Source organism: Chrysochloris asiatica, unplaced genomic scaffold, assembly GCF_000296735.1.
Source record: "Chrysochloris asiatica unplaced genomic scaffold, ChrAsi1.0 scaffold00010, whole genome shotgun sequence".
Lineage (NCBI taxonomy): Eukaryota > Metazoa > Chordata > Mammalia > Afrosoricida > Chrysochloridae > Chrysochloris > Chrysochloris asiatica.
The window spans coordinates 24,397,900-24,418,449 of record NW_006408528.1 but is presented as its reverse complement, the minus strand read 5'-3'; the positions used below and the strand labels follow the sequence as shown (position 1 = coordinate 24,418,449).

Sequence of the window (20,550 nt, the reverse complement as noted above, 5' to 3'; positions counted from 1 at the left end):
ATCTTCATCAGTAAGTACTTCAAGTTCAGGTAGCAAGGTTGTATCATCTGCATACTGCAAGCTGCTAATGAGTCTTCCTCCAATCCTCATGTCTCATTCTTCCTCAGATAGTCCATTTTCTTGGGTTATTTACTTGGTTTACAGATGGAATTAGTATGGTGAGAGGATACAACTTGGTCATACACTTTTTCTGATTTTAAATCATATAGTATCCTATTGTTCTGATTGAACAACTGCCTCTTAATTATGCATATATCTATGGACATAGATTCTGCATAAGCACAATTAAGTATTCTGAAATTCCCACTATACGCTGTGTTATTCATAATTTGTTAAAATCCACACAGTTGGATGACTTTGTATAGTCAATAAAACACAGGTATATCTTTCTGGTAATCTCTGCTTTCAGCCAAGATCCATCTGAAATCATCAATAATATCCTTCTTTCTGGAGTCCTGGTGTGGTGCCGTAGGATAAACAACTTGGTTGGTGATTCAAACCCTTCAGCCACTCCTCAGAAACCCTATACAATGTCACTACTATAAGCCAGAACTGTCTTCATTACATGTCCTCTTCTAAATCTGGATTGAATACCTCTTGATGCACTGCATGAACTGTTTTTGGATTATCTCCAGCAAAATTTTACTGTGATGTTAATGACATTGCTCACTAATCTCCATATTCTACTGTATCACCATTCTTTGGAATGGCCACAAACATGAGTCTCTTCCAGGCCACTGGTGAGGTAGGCTAGCTGTGTTCTCAATTTCTTGACACAAACAAGTGAGTGCTTGTAGCATTGTATCCATTTGTTAAAACATCTCAACTGGTATTTTATTAATTCCTGGATACTTATTTTTTTTCATCAGTGCTTTCAGGGAAGCTTGGACTTCTTCCTTTAGTACCATTGGGTCTTGATGATATACTACCTCCTGAAATGGTTGAACACTGACCAATTATGTTTGAAACACTGATTCTGTTTATGTATTCCTTCTATCTCCTTTGATACTTCCTGCATCATTCAATATTTTAGCCATGTTGTTGTTGTTGTTAAGTGCCATTGAACATAGTGACCCTGTATAGGGTTTCTAAGGAGTGGCTCGTGAATTTGAACTACTGACCTGACCTTGCAGTTCAAACCTACCTTGAAGTTCAAATCGACCTTGCGGTTCATTACATTACTCCACAGAGCCACATCATGTTGTTGTTGTGAAGTGCTGTCGAGTCAGTTCTGACCCATAACGACCCTGTTTAGGGTTTCCTAGGAGCAGCTGGTGAGCTTGAACTGCCAACCTTGTAGTTCAAACAGCTTTGCAGTTTGGTGCATTAACGGACAGTGCCAACCCAGGACTCCTCATAGATGTAGTCAGTTTGATTCCTGTGTATTCCATCTGTTCAAATCCATGGTCACCATATATGTTGTTGGAAAAAAAAAAAAAAGATTCTTAAATGAATAAGTCATTGATCTTGTAAAATTCTATCATGTGTCCTTTTTATCACCAAGGGCATATTTTCCAACTACTGACACATCTTTTTTGTTTCCAACTTTCACACTCCAATCACCATTAATTATAAATGTATCTATCTTGTTAGCATATTTGATCAATTTCAGACTATACAAGTTAGTAAAATCTTCAATTTCTTCATCCTTTGCATGAGTGGTTGGTGCAAAAATTTGAAGAGTTGTCCAAATAACTGGTCTTCTATTTTGAATATCATTCTATCCCTGACAGCATAGTACTTTAGACAAGATCTCAAAATATTATATTTGACAATGATTGAGATGCAATGCCTTTTCAATGTATCATTCTCAGCATGGTAGACCATATTACTGTCCAATTCAAAATGCCCAGTACCAATTCATTGCAACTTACTCTTGGTGTGGTGCTATAGGATATGCATTGGCATGTTAACCATAATGTTGGGGACTCAAACGCAACAGCTGCTCCTTCAAAATCTTATACAGTTCATTAAGAGTGAACCGATTTGATGGCACTTAATAGCAACAATAATGTCTAGGATGTTGATTTTTATCCATTCCTTTTCATTTTGATGAATTTCAACTTTTATACTTTGAACATTCTACATTTTAAATACCAGCAGGGTGGCCAGATTTCAGCTGAGCTTGCAGACTAAGATAGACTAGAAAGAAAGAGAGAAAAACAACTTCTGAATGTTCTATTACTAAAAATATTATGAATAGAAGTGGATCATTGCCAGATATAATGGCAGAAAATGAAAACATTAGGAAAAACACCAGAATATTTCCAGGCATAGTGCTGGAAGATGAGCCACTCAGGTTGTAAGTCACTCAAAATAGAACTAGGGAAGAGCTGCCTATTCAAAACAAAGTTGAGCATGATATGAATGGAGAAAAGCTTTTAGTACCTTCATTTGTTGATGGGGCATAACTCAGAATGATGAGAAATAGCTGTAAACATCCATTAATAATTAGAATGTAGAAAGTACAATATATGAATCTGGGAATATTGGAAGTTCTCAAAAAACAAAATGGAGCACACGAAGTTCAATACCCTAGACATTAATGAACTGAAATGGACAGGTGTTGGTGATTTTGAATCTGATAATAATATGGTTTACTATGCCAGGAGTGAAAATTTCAAGAGGAATGGTATATAATTCATCATCAGAAAGAACATTATAAGTTTTATCTTGAAATATAGCACTATCTGTAATAGAATAATATTCATGTCTACAAGGAAGACCAGTTAACACTATTATCTTTCAAATTTACATACCAACCACCAAAGCCAGTAATTATAAAATTTAAGAATTCTACAACTTCTTCAGTCTGAAATTGATCAATCATGCTGTCAAGATGCATTGATAATTACTGATAATTTGAAATGTGAAGGTTGGAAATGAAGAGGAAGGGTCAGTAGTTGGAAAATCTATCCTCGGTTATAGAAATGATGCTGGAGATCACATGATAGAATATAGCAAGACCAATGACTTAGTGATTGTGAATACCTTTTGAAACAACATGAAATGTGATTATACACACAGATCTCACCAGATGGAATACATAGGACTCAAACTGACTACATCTGTGGGAAGAGACAATGGAAAACCCCAATATCATCAGCCAAAACAAGGCCACGGACAGACTTTAGAATAGATCCTCAACTTCTCCTATGATAGTTCTGGTTGAAGTTGAATAAAATTAAAACAGGCCCGTGAGAGTCTAAATACGACTTTGAACATATGGTAGCATAGTGGTTACGAATAGGATGCTAACCTCTAGGTGAGCAGCTTGAATCTACCAGCCATTCATCAGGAAACATATGAGGCTTTCTGTTCCCATAAATATTTACAGCCTCGGAAACCCTATACAGGGTCACTATGAGTTAGATGCAACTCCACGGCACATAAACACCAATACCACAACACCTGAATTTAGAGACCATATCAAGAACACATATGATGAATTACTCATATATAACCAAAGACCAGAAGAGTTGTGGGATGACATCAAGAACATCATACAAGAAGAAAGGAAAATGCCATTAAAAAAAAAGAAAGAAAGACAAAAATGTCAGAAGAGACTGAGATTAGATTTCAATCATAGAGATGCTAAAGCAAATGGAAGAAATGAAGGAATAAAAGAGCTGAATAGACAATTTCAAAATGCAACTTGAGAAGACAAACACAAATATTATAATGAAATGTGCAAATACCTCGAGTTAGAAAACCAAAATGGAAGAACATGCTCAGAATTTCTAAAGCTTATAGAACTGAAGAAAAAATTAAAAACTCAAGTTGCATTACTGAAGGACTCCATGGGCAAAATAATGAATGATGTAGACATCAAAAGAAGATGGAAGGTGTATACAGAGTCACTGTATTAAAACTAAATGGTCAATATTAAACCATTTTGAGAGCTAGCATATGATCGAGAACCAATGGAACTGAAGGACAAAGTCCAAGCTGCACTAAAGATCATGGCAAAAAACAGGGCTATAGGAATTGACAGAATACAAACTGAAATCTTTCAACAAACTGATGCAGCACTGGAGGTGCTCACTCATCCATGCCAAGAAATTTGGAAGACTGGTACTTGGTCAACTGACTAGAAGATATTCATTTACATTTGTGTCCATTCCAAAGAGAGATGATCCAATGGAATGTGGAAATGATCAAATACTATCATTAATATCACATACAAGTAAAATTTTGTTGATAATTTAAAAGTGGCTGCAACAGTACAACCACAGGGAAATGCCAGAAACTCAAGCCAGATTTAAAAGAGGGCATGTAACTAGGGATATCATTGCTGATGTAAGATGGATCTTGGCTGAAAGTAATGAACATCAGAAAGGTGTTTGTGCCATACTGGTTTTACAAAGGCTTTTGATGGTGTGGATTGTAACAAGCTATGGATAACATTGTGAAGAATGAGTATTCCAGAATACTTGATTGTTCTAAGGAAACTGTAAATAAACCAAAAGGCAGTCATTTAAATAGAACAAGAAGATACTGAATGATTTAAAATCAGGAAAGGCGTGAGCAAGGGTTTCATTCACCATACATATTCAATCTGTATGCTGAGCAGATGATCCGAGAAACTGGATTCTATGAGTAAGAGTGTGGCATCAGGATAGAAGGAAGACTCATTAGCAATCTGCAATATGGAGATGATGCAACCCTGCTTGCTGAAAGCAAAGAGAACTTAAAATACTTACTGATGAAGATGAAACACCACAGCCTTCACTATGAATTGCACCTCCATGTGAAGAAAACAAAAATGGACCCAACTAGATCAATAAATAACATCATTATAAATGGAGAAAAGATTAACATTATCAAATACTTCATTTTGCTTGGCTCCACTATCAACCCCCATGGAAGCAGCAGTCAAAAACTCAAACAATGTATTGCATTAGGCAAATGTACTACACAAGACCTTGTTAAAGTGTTCAAGAGCAAAGATATCAGTTTGAGGACTAAGGTGCATCTAAAAAGCAATGGTATTTTTAATATCCTCATATGCATATGACAGTTGGACAATGATTAAGGTAGACTGTAGAAGAACTGATACATTTGAGTTATGGTGTTAAAGAAGAATATTGACAGTACTATGGACTGCCAGACATACAAACAAATTTATGTTGGAAAAAGTACAGCAGGAATGTTCCTTAGAAGACAGGAAGCTGAAACTTTGTCTCTCATATTTTGGACATGCTATCAGGAGGGACCAGTCCCTGGAGTAGCACATCATGTTTGATAAAAGGAGGGTCAGAATAAAAGAGGAAGATCCCCAACAAGATGGTTTGGCACAGTTGCAGCAACAGTAGATTCAAACATAATAATTGATAATTGTGAGGATGGCATAGGACTGCACAGTGTTTCATTCTGTTGTGTGCAGTGTTGCTACGAGTTGAAGCAGACTCAACAGCACCTAACAACAACAATATTCTACATAATGATTGCTAATGGATGTTTGCAGTTGTTTCTTCTTATTTTGAATCATGCCACATCACCTCATGAAGTTCTTGACATCTTTACTCCATACACATCATTAGAGTTGACCCTTCATTGAGGAGACAACTCTACCTCAGTCATATTTTGAGTACATTACAACCTAAGGGCCCCATCTTACTGTACTATGTCATACAATGTTCTACTGCTATTATAAGGTTTTCACTGGCCAATATTTCATCAAAGCAGATTACCAGGTGTTTTTTTGTTTTTTTTTACTCTTATTCCAGAAGCTCCGCCAAAACCTGTCCACTTTTGAGTATTTGATGGCATCATTTCCAGCATTACAGCAACATGCACGTCACCACAGTATGACAAACTAACAAGGAGTTGTGGCACTTCATCACACAATATGAGAAAGGTGGCTATATTTTTATATGTACTTTTTTGTTGCTGTTCAGTGCCATTGAGTTGGTTCCATCTCATAGAGGCCCTGTATAGGGTTTCCAAGAAGTGGCTGGTAGGTTTGAACCAACATTGTGGTTAGTGGTCCAGTGCTTATCTAACAGTGCTCTACCAGGACTCCATATATGCTTAGTAGGTTTCAATTTATACTGCAAACTGAATACATGAGTTCATATTTGATCACTGTTTGCCTGTGTGTGTGTAGAAGTGGAGGAGACATTTGTTTTGTTTTGTTTTTGTTCATGGAATATAGAGAATCTATAAGAAGTAAAAATTTTAATATAAAACGATGCAAATATATTGAAATGAAGACTGCTTTTTGATGTAGTATGTTACTACATGTATGCTAAATTGAATTATTCCAAACTCAAAGTGATTGTTTCCATTGATATTAATATATATTGATATTTTCCTTTCAACAATAATGACAAGAGCACTATGTGGTGCTAAACATCTCCCACAACCAAACACGTAATTTAAGTTTAATACTATTTACCTCAAGGCGAGCATCCTTCAGCTATTCCTTACCTCTTCTTGATGCTCATCTCTTGATAGCTGGATGTACCACTTAATAGATGCTTGTTGGGATTTCGGTATACATTCCAGAAAGGTTGAATTAAATTCAATGCCAAAAATCACCTTTTCATCAGCAGTTTCATGACTAATGCCTGGAAAGCAAACATGGAATATGAGATTAACCTTGACCTGATTTTAAAAGCAATAGGAAGATAGACTGATTTAGAACAGATGCCTAGAGAGAAAGAATCATATACATTATTAAAGAGAAAGGATATTCATGCTACAATATTTTAACCTAAGAGTCAAATATTATCCAATATATAATTTTTAAAACTGTATTTTTGTATTGCAATTTTAGCTCTTAGGTCAATTGGTTTTTTTTTAAAGGCTAAAAACTCACAAGATTCAAGTTTAAATACTATGTTATCTCTAAGCTAAATGACTCTGTATCTTTTTATGCATCAATACCTTTTCTGTTATATAAATGTAGCTAATTTTGTAGAAAGTTCTGGAATAGGAGCTCTCTTTTTTTAATGAGATATTCTACCATGAATTAGTCTACAAAGCTTATTTATAATATTAAATTATAAGTAAGTAGAGTGGTCCTCCTTGATTAAATTGTATATTGATAATAATAAGCCAAATACTCTAATACTCAGTGTATGGATATTATCTGTGTTATCGACACCACCTTTTCTTTTTATTCTGGAAGAATAATCTAGCCCAACATGCATGTGCTATAAGACAGCTAATGCATGTCAAAGGAACAGTGTCTCAGACACCTTATTCTCGTAAATCAACTGCACCATCTGAAATACATTCCATCCAGGGTAGCCAAAGGCTGTGTCCCATGTGTGATCTAAGATCTCTAGCTCAATTTGATCAAATAAAAAATGATGGCTGCTCAGCCTGGCCCAAACATGTACTTTTTCATCATATATTCAGATGTCTCAATTCTGCAGATGGGCCTACTTAACATTTTAGGCATAAACTAAAGAGTAGGGCTTAAGAAACTTAAGTGAATACTAAATCGAAGCAGAAAAAATTACTAGCAAATGTCATGAATGTACATGTAGTCTATAGGCTTTGTTTTCAAGAAATGTCTTTTGAATTTATTTGTGTTTTAGAAGCAATGATTAAGTCAAGCATGCTGACACCATTATGAATTAACATCATAACCTTAAAGTATGTAGATTCCATTTGAAATCTGTAGTCTACTCACTATCTCTACCAATTCAACAGATTATATCAGTGATCTTCACATGTAATAAATTCCTAATGCACAGAAAGATCGCAAATGTAAATCAGGAATGAGAAAGACAAACACTTCTTCTTAAGAGCAGAGCTCAGAGTCCCGAGCAAAGGGAGTCCAGGAACAAAGCAGGGATGGTCCACTTGGATCATAAGTGATCCAGTAAAGGCTAAGGAGAAACTCAATTAGAGTGATTCAATCATGGAATTGGTCAATTCAGTAGAAAATAAATTGGTGAAATCAACTGAATGACCAAAATAGAGGGTTGATTATTTAAAATCCTTTGTTTTATGAGTAAAAACTAGTGATCCTGTGACAAAAAGTCACACTTCATCAGTTTGAAATATTTTCTATTTTTAAATTTGAAAGTATATTTACGTATGCCAGTGTGGCATTGTAGGATCAGCACTGGACTGTGAACCACAAGGTCAGGAGTTCAAACCCACTAGCTGCTTCTCAGAAATCTATGAGGCAGAACCAACTCTTACATATTCTGCATATTATCGGCACATACATTGTTATCTAATTTTGAAAGCCTCAAAATTCAGATTTGCTAGTTATAAAACAACAGAATATAGCCTCATGAAGAGTAAAAAAAAATCTCAGAGAAGAGTATTTTAATGTCCAGATTGCAATAATCAAAAGAAAAAATTCTTTGTACAGTGAAATGCCTTAAATATTTCTTCACTGGTGGCCAAGATAACATCTCTTTAACATTGTTAAACACAGTTCACCTACATGCATTATTGATTTCATATAAGTCAAAATCACAGCATGTAAAAATTAAAGTAATAAGTAAGGAAGAAGAAAGAAAAGAAATATGTTCCTGAAAATTATTCAAGACTTCATCACCCAGTACTTAAAGTCTCACAATTGATTCACTGCCTCTAGTTTCTTCTATTCCACTCACTATCTATGCAGATGTCCCTCATTCATATGCTAAGTGGCCTTTCTATTCCCCTTTATGCAACAATGACAAAAGGGAAGTTTAGAGAATATGCTAGGAACCACCGGATCAAGTACAGTCTTGTAGGATATGCTGAAGGTTGTGGGCTATTTAATAGTCATGCTGAGAAGCTACTAGCAGATTTTGAGTAAGGAAATATTGATCTGATTTATGTTTTTAAAAAGATGATTTTGGCTATGCTGTTCTGCAAGGTATTGGACTTGCTGATGTCCATTATCTCTTCCTTCCCTGTAATGTCTCCCATTTGTAATGGAAATGTCTACTTTGTGCCTGTTCTACCACTGTATTTTGGAAACAGATGAACTACATTTCACAGGTATAGAGATGAAGAGCAAGTTTGCCCCATACCTAAAGCCTCATCTATATTTGATTTCGATGATTCCAAGGATAAAATTTTGAACTTGGAGTTATTTTAAGATTTGAGAGATGATATAATCCAGTGATTATATCTTGTGTGTGAGAAGGACATAAATTGTGGAGAGTGAACAGGTGGAATGTTGTGGATTGAACTTGTTCCCCATGAATTATATGCTGTCATTTCTTATTTTTGTGTCCATGGCTATCGCATTTGGAAGTGGGGTGTCTTTGCTAAAAATGATAACAGGAAGATTGCAAGGTGTTTCTGGAGTTAATCTCTTTTGAGATATAAAACAGATTAAATAAGCAAGAGAAGCAGAGCTAGAGGAAGATAGATGCCAAGCCACATGAAGATCTCCCAGCAACAGAAGTCAACTGAGAGAGAAAGTCTACCCGTTGAGCTGACCCTGAATTTGGATTTATAGTCTCGTAAAACTGTGAGGACTAAGGTATTTTCAATAGCTTCATATGCATGTGAAAGTTGGACAGTGAATAAGGGTGATAGTAGAAGAATTAATGCATTTTTGAGTTATGGTGTTGGAGAAGAATATTAAAAGTACCATGGACTGCCAAAAGAACAAAAAGATCTGTGTTGGAAGAAACACAGCCAGAATGCCCCTTAAAAGCCAGGATGGTGAGACTTCATCTATCAGACTTCAGATATATTGTCAGGAGGGACCAGTGCCTGGAGAAAGACATCATGTTAGGTGGAGTGGAGATTCAGTAAAAAAGAGGAAGACCCCCAATGAGATAGATTGGCACAGTGCAAGCAGCAGTAGACTCAAGGTTAACAATGGTGATGGGGATGATACAGGACCAGGCAGTGTTTTGTTCTCTTGTGCATGAGTCAGAACCAATTCAATGGCATCTAACAAAACAACAATACTTAAAAAATAATGTCTGTGTGTTAAAGCCACCCATATGACATTTCTGTTATAGCAGCAATAGACAAAGGATGAATCTGCTCCAAAAAACCTCTTTAAAATGTTCAAGAGCAAAGATTTCAGTTTGAGGACTAAGGTGCACCTGACCCAAGCTCTAGTTATTTTCAATGGCCTCCAATGTATGTAAAAAATGGACGTTGATTAAGGAAGACGGTAATAGAATTGAAGCATTTGATTTACAGTGTTGGTGAAGAATAGTGAAAGTACCATGGACTGCCAGAGAACAAAAAATCTGTACATCCAGAAGGCACCTAAGAAGTAAGGATGGCGATACTTTGTCTCTCATATTATGGACATATTGTCAGGAGAGATGAGTCTCTGGCAAAGGACATTATGCTAGAAAGAGTGGAGGGTCAGCAAAAAAGAGGAAGACCTCTAATCAGGTGGATTAACAAGGAGATAGTCACAGTGGGCTCAAGCGTAACTACTGTTATGATGGTGCAAGACCAGGCTACTGACATTGATGAATTTAGGAAGTGAATAAAGAGACTGGAAAACTGGCTTGGACGATACACTATTTAGAAGCTGGAAATGTTAATGTAAGAGAAAGGAATGTTAAAGACACTCACAAAGAGCAGTCTGTAAAGTAAGAGAACAACCCGGAGGATGTGGTTGGTGTCATAGGTGCTGGGACACTGAATCTCTGAAAACAAAGAGACTTCATTCGTAGTGCCAGTTAATTATTATGGTGTAAGTACTCTCACCATGGCTGACTTCAAGCCAGTCACAAAATCCCTCAGCAAGTAACAATCATCTGTCATGTGGTCATAAGAGCTACATAGAAGTCAAATGAAGAAAGTGATTTAAGGAGAATGGAGACTAAGTAAAAATGAGAGTAGAAAGTTGAATATTGGGTTTGCTAAGTAGAAAATTGCTGGTGACCTTGAGAAGAATGGGTTCAGTAGAACGATTGTTACAAAAGACTGAATGCAATGGATTGTAGCAAGAGCCAGGATATGGTGAAATGGAGACAATAATTGTGAGTGCCTTAGGACATCTGTGTTTTACATCACTTTCCTCATAACATGTATCCTTCATTATCTGACATAGCATAAAATTTACCTGTTTTTATGTTTATTGCCTGCCCCCATCCCTAATACACACTTGAATATAAGTTCCATGAACGCACAGACGGTTTTCATTTGTATTCATCAATGTGTCTCAATACCTGTAGCAGTCCTTGTTGAATGGCATGTGCACAGGCACAGCCTTATATATACAACAGCACACAGTGTTGAATCAAACAATAGGCACAACAGTGCGTCACTTACACATTAGAACAAGACGTCAAACAAACTCTTCTGGTCCAAAGCTTATTTTTTCAGAAGGATAAAATTATGAATTAAAAATAATTATGTTGTTTTGTTCTTAAATTAAGAAAACACTGCAGGATCACCATTTATAGGCTGTGGAATCGAGGCTGTTCATTTTTACCACTGCTAGAAAGAAGGAAATGTTTTTTGATGAAGCATTTGATCAAAAAGGAAGGCACTGTTTTATTTTCCCCAGCTGTGTGAGTGTGTGTGTGTGTTTGTATCTGAAAGTAGCATTTGATTATGGGAAGTAACTACAACTATAGGAAAGCACATATATAGGTTTATTGCTTGTTTGTTTGTTTTCTCTTCTGTTATCAGACTCATGCCCTGGCTCTCCTCTCTTTTTGTCACTCTGCCTCTCTTCTACTCAGACTTCTAGGTTCTCTCACATTTTGAAATTTTCTTTGAATAATGCAGTGTCTGCTGATCTAACTGTTCTCTAAAGCCCCACTAATTGTGTTTTATGATATCTCCCCAAAGCAACCATAGGTTCTCTAAGGAGTTTCTCTGTCTCATAGCATAGCCAGGACAATTATATGCACATGAAAGTCACTTATAAATACTTACTGATTAAATAAATACATGAATACAATATAAAGAGCAGGCTTTGTAAAAAGTCTATACTTTTATCAGACCATTCTGGAAGGGTCTCTGCATTAACTCTATATACCCAAATACTTTAGGCTATATCCTGTTATATCTCCAACAGCAGACTTCAAACTTTATAAGGATATTGCAGTAAGAATTTACAAAAAAAAAAAAAAAAAAGCAACAGTTCAGGGCTTTAAAGACATATGAAACAAATAATGATATAACAAAGGATCATTCACTTAGGCACATAGACATGGAGTTGATTTATAAAATCTCTTGTTTCTTTCCAGAATATAAGCATACACAAAATGAGAATGAGATCTCTATCTTTTCCACGTAGATGTTTAAGTCAAATAATAAAACACACCAAGACTAGGCTTAAATATTTAAAAGGTTGGAATGCATATTAAACCTATACTTACTGTCTTCAATGTCCCAGCACTGGGTGATTGGGTCACCATACTTCACATCCTGACGTCTAGCTCGCCTACAGAAAGGATATTGACTGTTTAGGACTTTAAACCATGATGTTTGTCATGTAGAAAGTTTGCATATAATGTTAAAAACAATGACAGATGCAAAACAATGTTTGTCTTATTGATCAACATAAACTCAAGTCTCCATTACAATTCAATCCAATGTCATTATGAGTCTTACAAATCGGGCTGGGAAACTTAAGGACAGCAGTTTGAAACTACCAGCTGTTCTGCAATAGAAAGATGAGGCTTTCTGCCCCTGTAAAGATTTATAGCCTCAGAAACCTTGTACAGGGTCACTATGGGTCGGAATTGACTCCACAGCACTTAACAACAACAACAACAACAACAACAATGCAGTCTATGGGATAAAGCACTGGACCTCAAGGTCAGTTTGAACCACAAGGTCGGTGGCTCAAACTCACCAGCTGCTCCTTGGAAGCCCTCTACAGGATCACTGTGAGTTGACACTGACTCTACGTCACTTAATAACAACAATAGACAAATCATGTTTTGGTAATACGATGACCTGAATTTTATTTAAGTACTACTGTTTTCTTTTTCTGTCTTTTGACAAATTATTCAGAATAGGTTTAATACAAATATAATTGATATTTAATATATATCAAATAAGAACAACTATTCCACCTCTCTTTGTCAGTCAATATTGGATTGTAATAAGATGTAAAAGAAGTTTAGTTAGAAGCAAGGAATGTGCACACACATACAAAAAGTGTTATGTGAATATTCATTGTTACATAGAATTGATTAACAAGCACATTAAGTAATGTGTCTTGAAATAGAACTGCAAGTTTGATATGACATGAGTGACCACATGCTATTATTTCTATCTGCTGGTAAGCAGACACATTGTTTTTCTTTGTAGTATAGTAGTAACAGCAATAAATAATCACTTTTTACAGAATTACCATATATTTTCTTTAAAAGGAAATAGTAACTACTTTATAAAGTGGCACTGTACTGCTAACCACAAGGTTGACAATTCAAACCCACCAGCTACTACTTGGAAACTATACGGAGTTGCTATAGTCAATGGCACTTAACAACAACAACTGTATAAAGAAATAAAAAAATGGTTCCTATTTGTGTAAAAACTCTATACGCTTACAGCACATTTTCATTCGCTTTGCCTGTTTTATGTTGACATTAAAGAGATCATAGATAGTAACAATAGTTAACCTTTTGAAAGGTTGTTCCTTAACAGTAATGCTGACCAAATGACTGTCTTGTATAAGGTTGATCCATCTTACATATCTTTTAGCTCAGTCACATGAATATTATGATACATAGGGCAAAGTATCACTGTGACATGTCTGCCAGATCAGAGTCTTAGGAAATACGGGAAAAAGAATAATATAATGGTATAAAATCTATTAGGTAAAGAATGTTTTTTATATTTTGGTTTCTTAAAGAAAAAGTAAATTCATCAAACTGAATATTTACTACCAACTAGTTAGCACTGGAGTTTTAACCACAAGGTCAGCAGTTCAAATCCCCCAGCCACTCCTCTGAAACCTTATACAGGGTTGTTATGAGCTGGAAGTGACCCGACTGCACTTAACAACAACAACAAATACAATGAACATGCTTGTTTTTTAACTTCTAATAAAGTTTTAAAAAAAACTTGCCATGATTAGATTCTTGGACAAAAAACACAACACAATATTGGTGAAATGTTTACTTTCAACTTGTAATTGTGGTACCTACCGATTTAAAATTAATTCAGAGAATTAAGGAAATATAAAATGTCTCCCAATTTTAAAATGCATTTCCTGTTGTTCCTAATAGTCTGTGATCTTTAGACTTCAAAATTTGATAATTTAGTAAAATTATTCAAAAGAAAAAAGTGCATAGGTTGCAATGGGACTAATATATGTCAGCCCAGTATCTTATTTTGATAATAAAAACCCTAAGAATTCAGAAAAAAAATTATCATACAAAATTTGCCGAAAACTTTCTTAAAGGAAAAAAAAAAAACTTTAAAAATTCTTTAGAAAATGTTGGTATTGTCCTCCAAAATTTCAAACTTTATCATAATGTATTTAACCAATATTAATTATATTGACATTAGGTTATATCCAGTTATTTTGCTACTACAAACAGTGCAGCAATGAGCATCCTTGAACATAAAACTTAGTGGTATTTTTGCAAATGTGTATGTAAAATAAATTTCCAGCTAGAAATTTTTGGCTCAAAAGAGTAATATTTTTAAGAGCACAGACAGCAATGAACTACAAAGAGCAGGGCAACAATGTGTTGTTGTTTAAGTACATCTGAGTGGCTGAATTTGCTCAAGCAAGAGTTAGTAGCATAAAAATAAAAATTGTACTAAGAATCAGTAGTACACACTGTGATACAGAAATACAGTACATTTTTATACACACAAATATTTATGAATTATTTGCAAAACAGAAGCTATGAGTATATATATATATATATATATATATATGTTGCTGCTAAGTGGTTACGAATCAGACTGCGAACCTTAAGGTCAGCGGTTCAAAACTACCAGCTGCTCCACAGGAGAAAGATGAGGCTTTCTACTCCCGTAAAGATTTACACCCTCTGGAACCCTGTACAGGGTCGCTATGGGTCGGAACCGACTCGATGGCACTTAACAACAACAACAACAAGTGCTATCAAGTTGGTTCAGACTCAAACCGACCTTCACAAGAAGGGTGAAATGAAGAAATGTAAAACAAAACAGAATTCTAATGATGTTTGATATACTTAAAGAACAATAATACAATTTATCCAACTTCTTTTAAATTCTAAATTTCAAAATTTCAAAATATTTAATTTTATCCTCCTTCAAAATTCACTTTTATATCAAGATTCAAAAGAACATTTTAATTTTAACATCTCTGTAACAGACCATAAGGCATTCTGGTGGTGCTGTGGATTGAGCATTGGGCTGCTAACTAAAAAGTCTGCAGTTTGAACCCACGAGCTGATCTGAGAGAGAAAGATAAGGCTGTTTGCTCCCATAAAATCTTAGTCTCAGAAACCCTATACAGGGTTTGTTTGAGTCAGAGCTAGTCCCATGACAGTGACTATAACAGATGTTTTCTAAATATTTACTCTTTAATTTATACTTTAAAGCAGAGCATTCTTATGTGTTGTTCATGGAGTAGAAAGGGAAGTTCATAATGTTCTGGAGTGGGGAAAGACCCCAAATTCAAATATATTCTATAGAGACCCTTTAGTAAGTCTTAAAGAGGTCAAAGACAAGACAAACACCAATCACCCAAATGAGGGAGACTATCTATCAGCATGAGAGCACAATGGATTCATACCACATAACTAATTACAGAAAACAAGGAAATTGGTGACAGATCAAGTCATCACTATCAAAGGCTGGACTACGGAAGTGGGAAAGGGACCATGACTGTGACATACACACTCACTATTGTAGATCAGGGAAGTTTATAGGATTGGTTCTGGGGCCTTCTAATCACCTTGATCAGGGTATGACTCATGATCATGTGACTCTAGTATCCCAATTTCCATTAAGGATATGCCCAGGCAAGCCCCTGAAGGCAAGACTGCCCCTTCCTTGGCTGACTGTTGTTCTTAAGTGTCATCAAGTCAGTTCCAACTCACAGCAACCCTATATAGGGTTTCTGAGGAGTGGCTAGTGAGCTTGAACTAATAACCTTGTGGTTCAAACCGACCTTGAAGTACAGTGCATTAATCCACAGCTAGGGAAGTCATAATCTACTTTTAAACACACAGTGCCTGAGGGCAAAGCTTTCTACATTGCCTGTTTATGGTAAAAAAGAACACAGTTGAGGCTGGATTTATGTCAAGACTCAGAGGGTGCCCATTGTAAACAATTGTTGTTGTTAAGTGCTGTCGAGTTGGTTCCAACTCATAGCGACCTTACATAGCATTTCCAAGGAACAGCTGGTGAGTTAGAACCACTGATCTTGTGGTTCAAATCAATCTTACAGTCTAGTGCTTTATACTACAGCACCATACCAGGTCCTAGCCTTCTGCAAATCAAGTGCTTAGAATGTAAGCTCTAATACAGTGACAATATGTTCCTCTTACCTTTTTGAAGTGGGTGCATATCGAGAGCATGCGTTTCCATCCCAGGCACAGTAGGGGTCTCTAGCAAGACAGCAGTCTGCACAAGCTTTCCCATAAGTGTCACATCTGTGCAAGGAGAGCTGAACCAATCCATCTCGGGAACCAATGTACAGTTGTTGCTGCAAACCAGCAAAACAAATGAATTAGAAGCATCTTTCAGAGGAGTCTTAAGAACTTCCCTTTCTTGAATACCACATCATAGGTCTAAATCTCACTCACCGGGTGTCCAGACCATTCTAAACACTTGTACATAACAAAGAAAAAAAAAAAGTCAATCACTTCTACCGCTGGCAGGATGGTGGTTTGAAGATGATACTGAAACATTCTACTGAGCTAGAGTAACCTTAGCAGTAATTTAAGAAGGTCAAAAACCAGCTGCTAGACTGAGGAATTAAGATGTCAAATTCTTTCTCAATAGTTGAAATATACTTTGGTAGACTATATCAAGCACAGATGCTATAGGCAAAACTGATGGTCTTTCTTCTTCATGGCTCTTTAAATGAAAGATGACTGTGGTTTTAACTAATCATTTCACTTGGTAATGAAGTGCTTATACCCAAGGAAAGCACACTATAATTTGGAGAGAACAAATTTGGTATCATTATGAAGAAAGTATCTAGGAGGTTTGATGGATGCCATATCTCAAGTGAAATTCTAAGAATACTGAAAAATCTAGTAAATACATTGTTTTGACACTATGTCCTAAAAATGTTGCAGTACTTCCCATATAGAGCCATGGTGTAACACTGTAGGATAAGCATTTGACTATAAGGTTGGTTTGAATTTCAAGGTCGGAGATTCAAACTCACCAGCCACTCCTCAGAAACCCTACAAACAGGGTCACTGTGAATTGGAACTGATTTGATGACACTTAACAACTCTCACTCAAACAACTCTCACTCAAATAAATACATACAGGGAGTATGTTTTTATTTGAGTGAGAGTGTATAGGTGAAGGATACAGATGAATAATCCATAGTTTATGCCTTTAAAAGGAATCCTAGTGTGGTGCTGTAGTATAAGCACTAAACTGCTAACCACAAGGCTGATAGTTCAAACCCACCAGCTGCCCATTAAAAACCCTATAAAGGGTCTCTATGAGTCAGAACCATCCTGACAGCACCTAACAACAAAAATATTCCTTTAAAAAGCTCATGGCCAACTTCAGTCAACCATGACAAGATTTAAATGGAGGGAAAGCATTTAAGAAATAGATACTTGCACAGCTAAAATAGACCGAAGAGAAATCTGACTTAGATCTGTTGTTGTTAAATGTTGTCAAGTCAGTTCTGACTCATAGCGACCCTGTATAGGGTTTCTGAGAAGCAGCTGGTGAGTCTGAACCTCTAAACTTGTGGTTCAAGCTGGCCTTGCTACATCCAGTGAACCCTCTTTAATACTTATTCTAAGTAATTTATTGGTAGAATTTGATGCTGTTAACTACACCATCCTTGAAACTCTTTATTTTCCCTTAGTTTTTATCTCAGCTTGAGACATCTGCTTCTTTGATGATTGCTCTTTGCATCAAATGTTGGGTTTCCCTCTTTCCTATTCTCTTTTCTTTACTACTGTTACTGTACAAAGGCTATTTACGACACACTGATGTCTTTAAATCTACTCCTCCTTCCCTATCTTGGTGAGAAGCATATTCACCCACTCAGTCACCCAAAAAAGAAGTGTGGGATTTGACTTTGCGTCTCTTTCTCTCACATTCAATCTGTCATCATGTCTTTTCCATTTTCCTTCTTACAGAACTCTCTAATCAGGTTCCTCCTCCCCCTCCTCATTGCCACTGCCTTTGTTCAGGTTCTTATCATTTCTTTCCCTGGATTACTTATAAGTAGCCTCACTATTTTCCCTGGCTTCAGCCTTGTTTTCCGGCAATGACCACCTCCTCCCCCAGGACCTAATCCATCTTCTACACAGTCACCAGACAGATTTTCTAAAAGGAAAATCTTATCATAACACTCTCCTGTTTAAAACTCTTTAATGGTTTATATTGCCCTTTAGATACAATGTAAACTTCTTCAAAGAACATGTAAGAATATGCATAATCTTGTTTGGGCATACAGAATCATTTCTGCCTCACATCTCCCTTGAGCACACTAATTGCACACAAACTTATTAGAATAAACTATGGTCTATTATTGTTCACACCTTTGCAAACGTTCTCTCTTTCTGCTTGGAATAGGCTCCCCATCCCTTCATGCTTTTTATTTTTCTGGAATACTATAACCATCTTTCATGGCTTAGACTACCTGTCTTGGACATCTTTCCCTGCTCACTCTCTCATTTTAAGTCAGGTTCTCTCCTCTCTTCCCTTGCATATTCTGCCATTCCTACTCTTACGTTATTGGCAAGATTCTTTGTCTCCCAAGTCCTCCATGATCTTCTGTAGACTAAGTGCCATGCCACTGTTGTGCATCTACTTCTGTAGACTCCAAATACAAAAGCAGGCTTTCAAGAAATAAATGTTGAAAGAAAGCAAATGAATGAAAACTTAAAACTGGCTAAATAGCAAAGAAGACATGTGTGCAAGTGTGTGTTTATGTATGTATTTGGACCTGAATTTTTACGGGGACTCATGAGTGTCATTCTATTTAGGATCTAGAGAAAGCCCCCAAAGAAGAAACCTATTTAAAACTTTACCTTAATAATTACTGTGTTATACTAGCAACACCTTGATAGGAACATATTATCATATGACATTCTTAAATATTATGGGTGCATAAAGAAATGGCAATGTGATTCTGTATCTCTTTAATCAATTGGTATTTGCAGTATCATACCAGGAAATGTGAAATAATATTAATTATTATCATCACTATTATACTAGTTGTTGTTAAGTGCCTTTCAGTCAGTTCCGACCCATAGCAACCCTATATAGGGTTTCCGAGGAGCAGCTGGTGAGCTTGAACTGCCAACCTTGCAGTTCAAATGGCTTTTCAGTTTGGCTCATTAACCCACAGTGCCACACCAGGACTTACTATTATACTTGGTAGTGGTGGTTATGTGCCGTGGAGTTGGTTCCGACTCATAGCGACCCTGTACAGGGTTTCCGAGGCTGTAAATATTTACGGGAGCAGAAAGCCTCATCTTTCTCTCACGGACGAGCTGGTAGTTTCATACTGCTGACCTTGTGGTTCACAGCTCGATTCGTAACCACTACGCTACCAGAGCTCCTCACTATTATACTTAGTTATCACTTATAATTGGCCAGGTCTCTGTTTAGAATTTCACCTGTAACAGGCATCCCATTCAAACTCATAACACTAATCATTTTTCTAATTTTGCTCTTAAGGAAATTGATTCTGGTGATCAGACATTAAGTGGTGTGGCACAAAGATTGACTGTAGGGTTCTTTGTCAGCTCAGTCCATATTACAACTCCGAGACTCTTGGATTTCAGACAAACAAAATTTAGTGGCTGCTGATACTATCCCTAGCCATTAAATTGTGTTTGCTTGATATCACTAGCCATTACATTTTATTTGTTTATTGATACCACAGTAGTTATTAAATTTTGTTTGTTTGTTGATATCACTAGCCATTAAATTGTGTTTGTTTGTTTTAGGTCCAAGAGTCTAGGAATTATGTGGTGCTACAGAATAAGCACTTGACTGCTAACCATGAGGTTGGCAGTTCAAACACACCAAACTATCTTTGGAAACCCTATTGGTGATGGTGGGCTGTGGAGTTGATTCTAACTCATATCAACCCTGTATAGAGTTTATGGTACAGGATAAGCACTGGACTACAAGGTTGGTTTGAATCACAAGATTGACAGTTCCAATCTACTAGCTTCTCTTCTAAATCCTATGCAGGGCTGCTATGTGTCAGAACTAACTTGATGGCACTTAACAATAACAACATAGGATTTTTGAGGCTGTAAACCTTTATGGGAGCAGAAATCTTCATCTTTCTCCCTCTGAGCTCCTGGTGGATTCAAACTGCTGAACTTGCAGTTAATAGCCCAATACATAATACACTATACTACCTGGGCTCATTTGGAAACCCTATTATAGGGTTGATATGAATCAATACTGACTCATCAGCACTTAGCAACAACAATAGTGATGATATTTCACATGGATTTCTATAGCTTTGTCAGA

General features: G+C 36.3%; 1 protein-coding gene across 1 annotated transcript in view; it reads right to left on the bottom strand.

Annotated features, from left to right (window-relative positions):
- Window positions 1-20,550, bottom strand: part of SEMA3D (sema domain, immunoglobulin domain (Ig), short basic domain, secreted, (semaphorin) 3D) — a 192,888-nt gene that overhangs the window by 12,681 nt on the left and 159,657 nt on the right. Inside the window, exons 14-16 of the mRNA XM_006834337.1 lie at window positions 16,401-16,558; window positions 12,273-12,337; window positions 6,433-6,572 (exon numbers count right to left, since the gene is read on the bottom strand). Of these exons, the coding sequence (XP_006834400.1) occupies window positions 6,433-6,572; window positions 12,273-12,337; window positions 16,401-16,558 (363 nt within the window). The remainder of the gene's footprint in view (window positions 1-6,432; window positions 6,573-12,272; window positions 12,338-16,400; window positions 16,559-20,550) is intronic.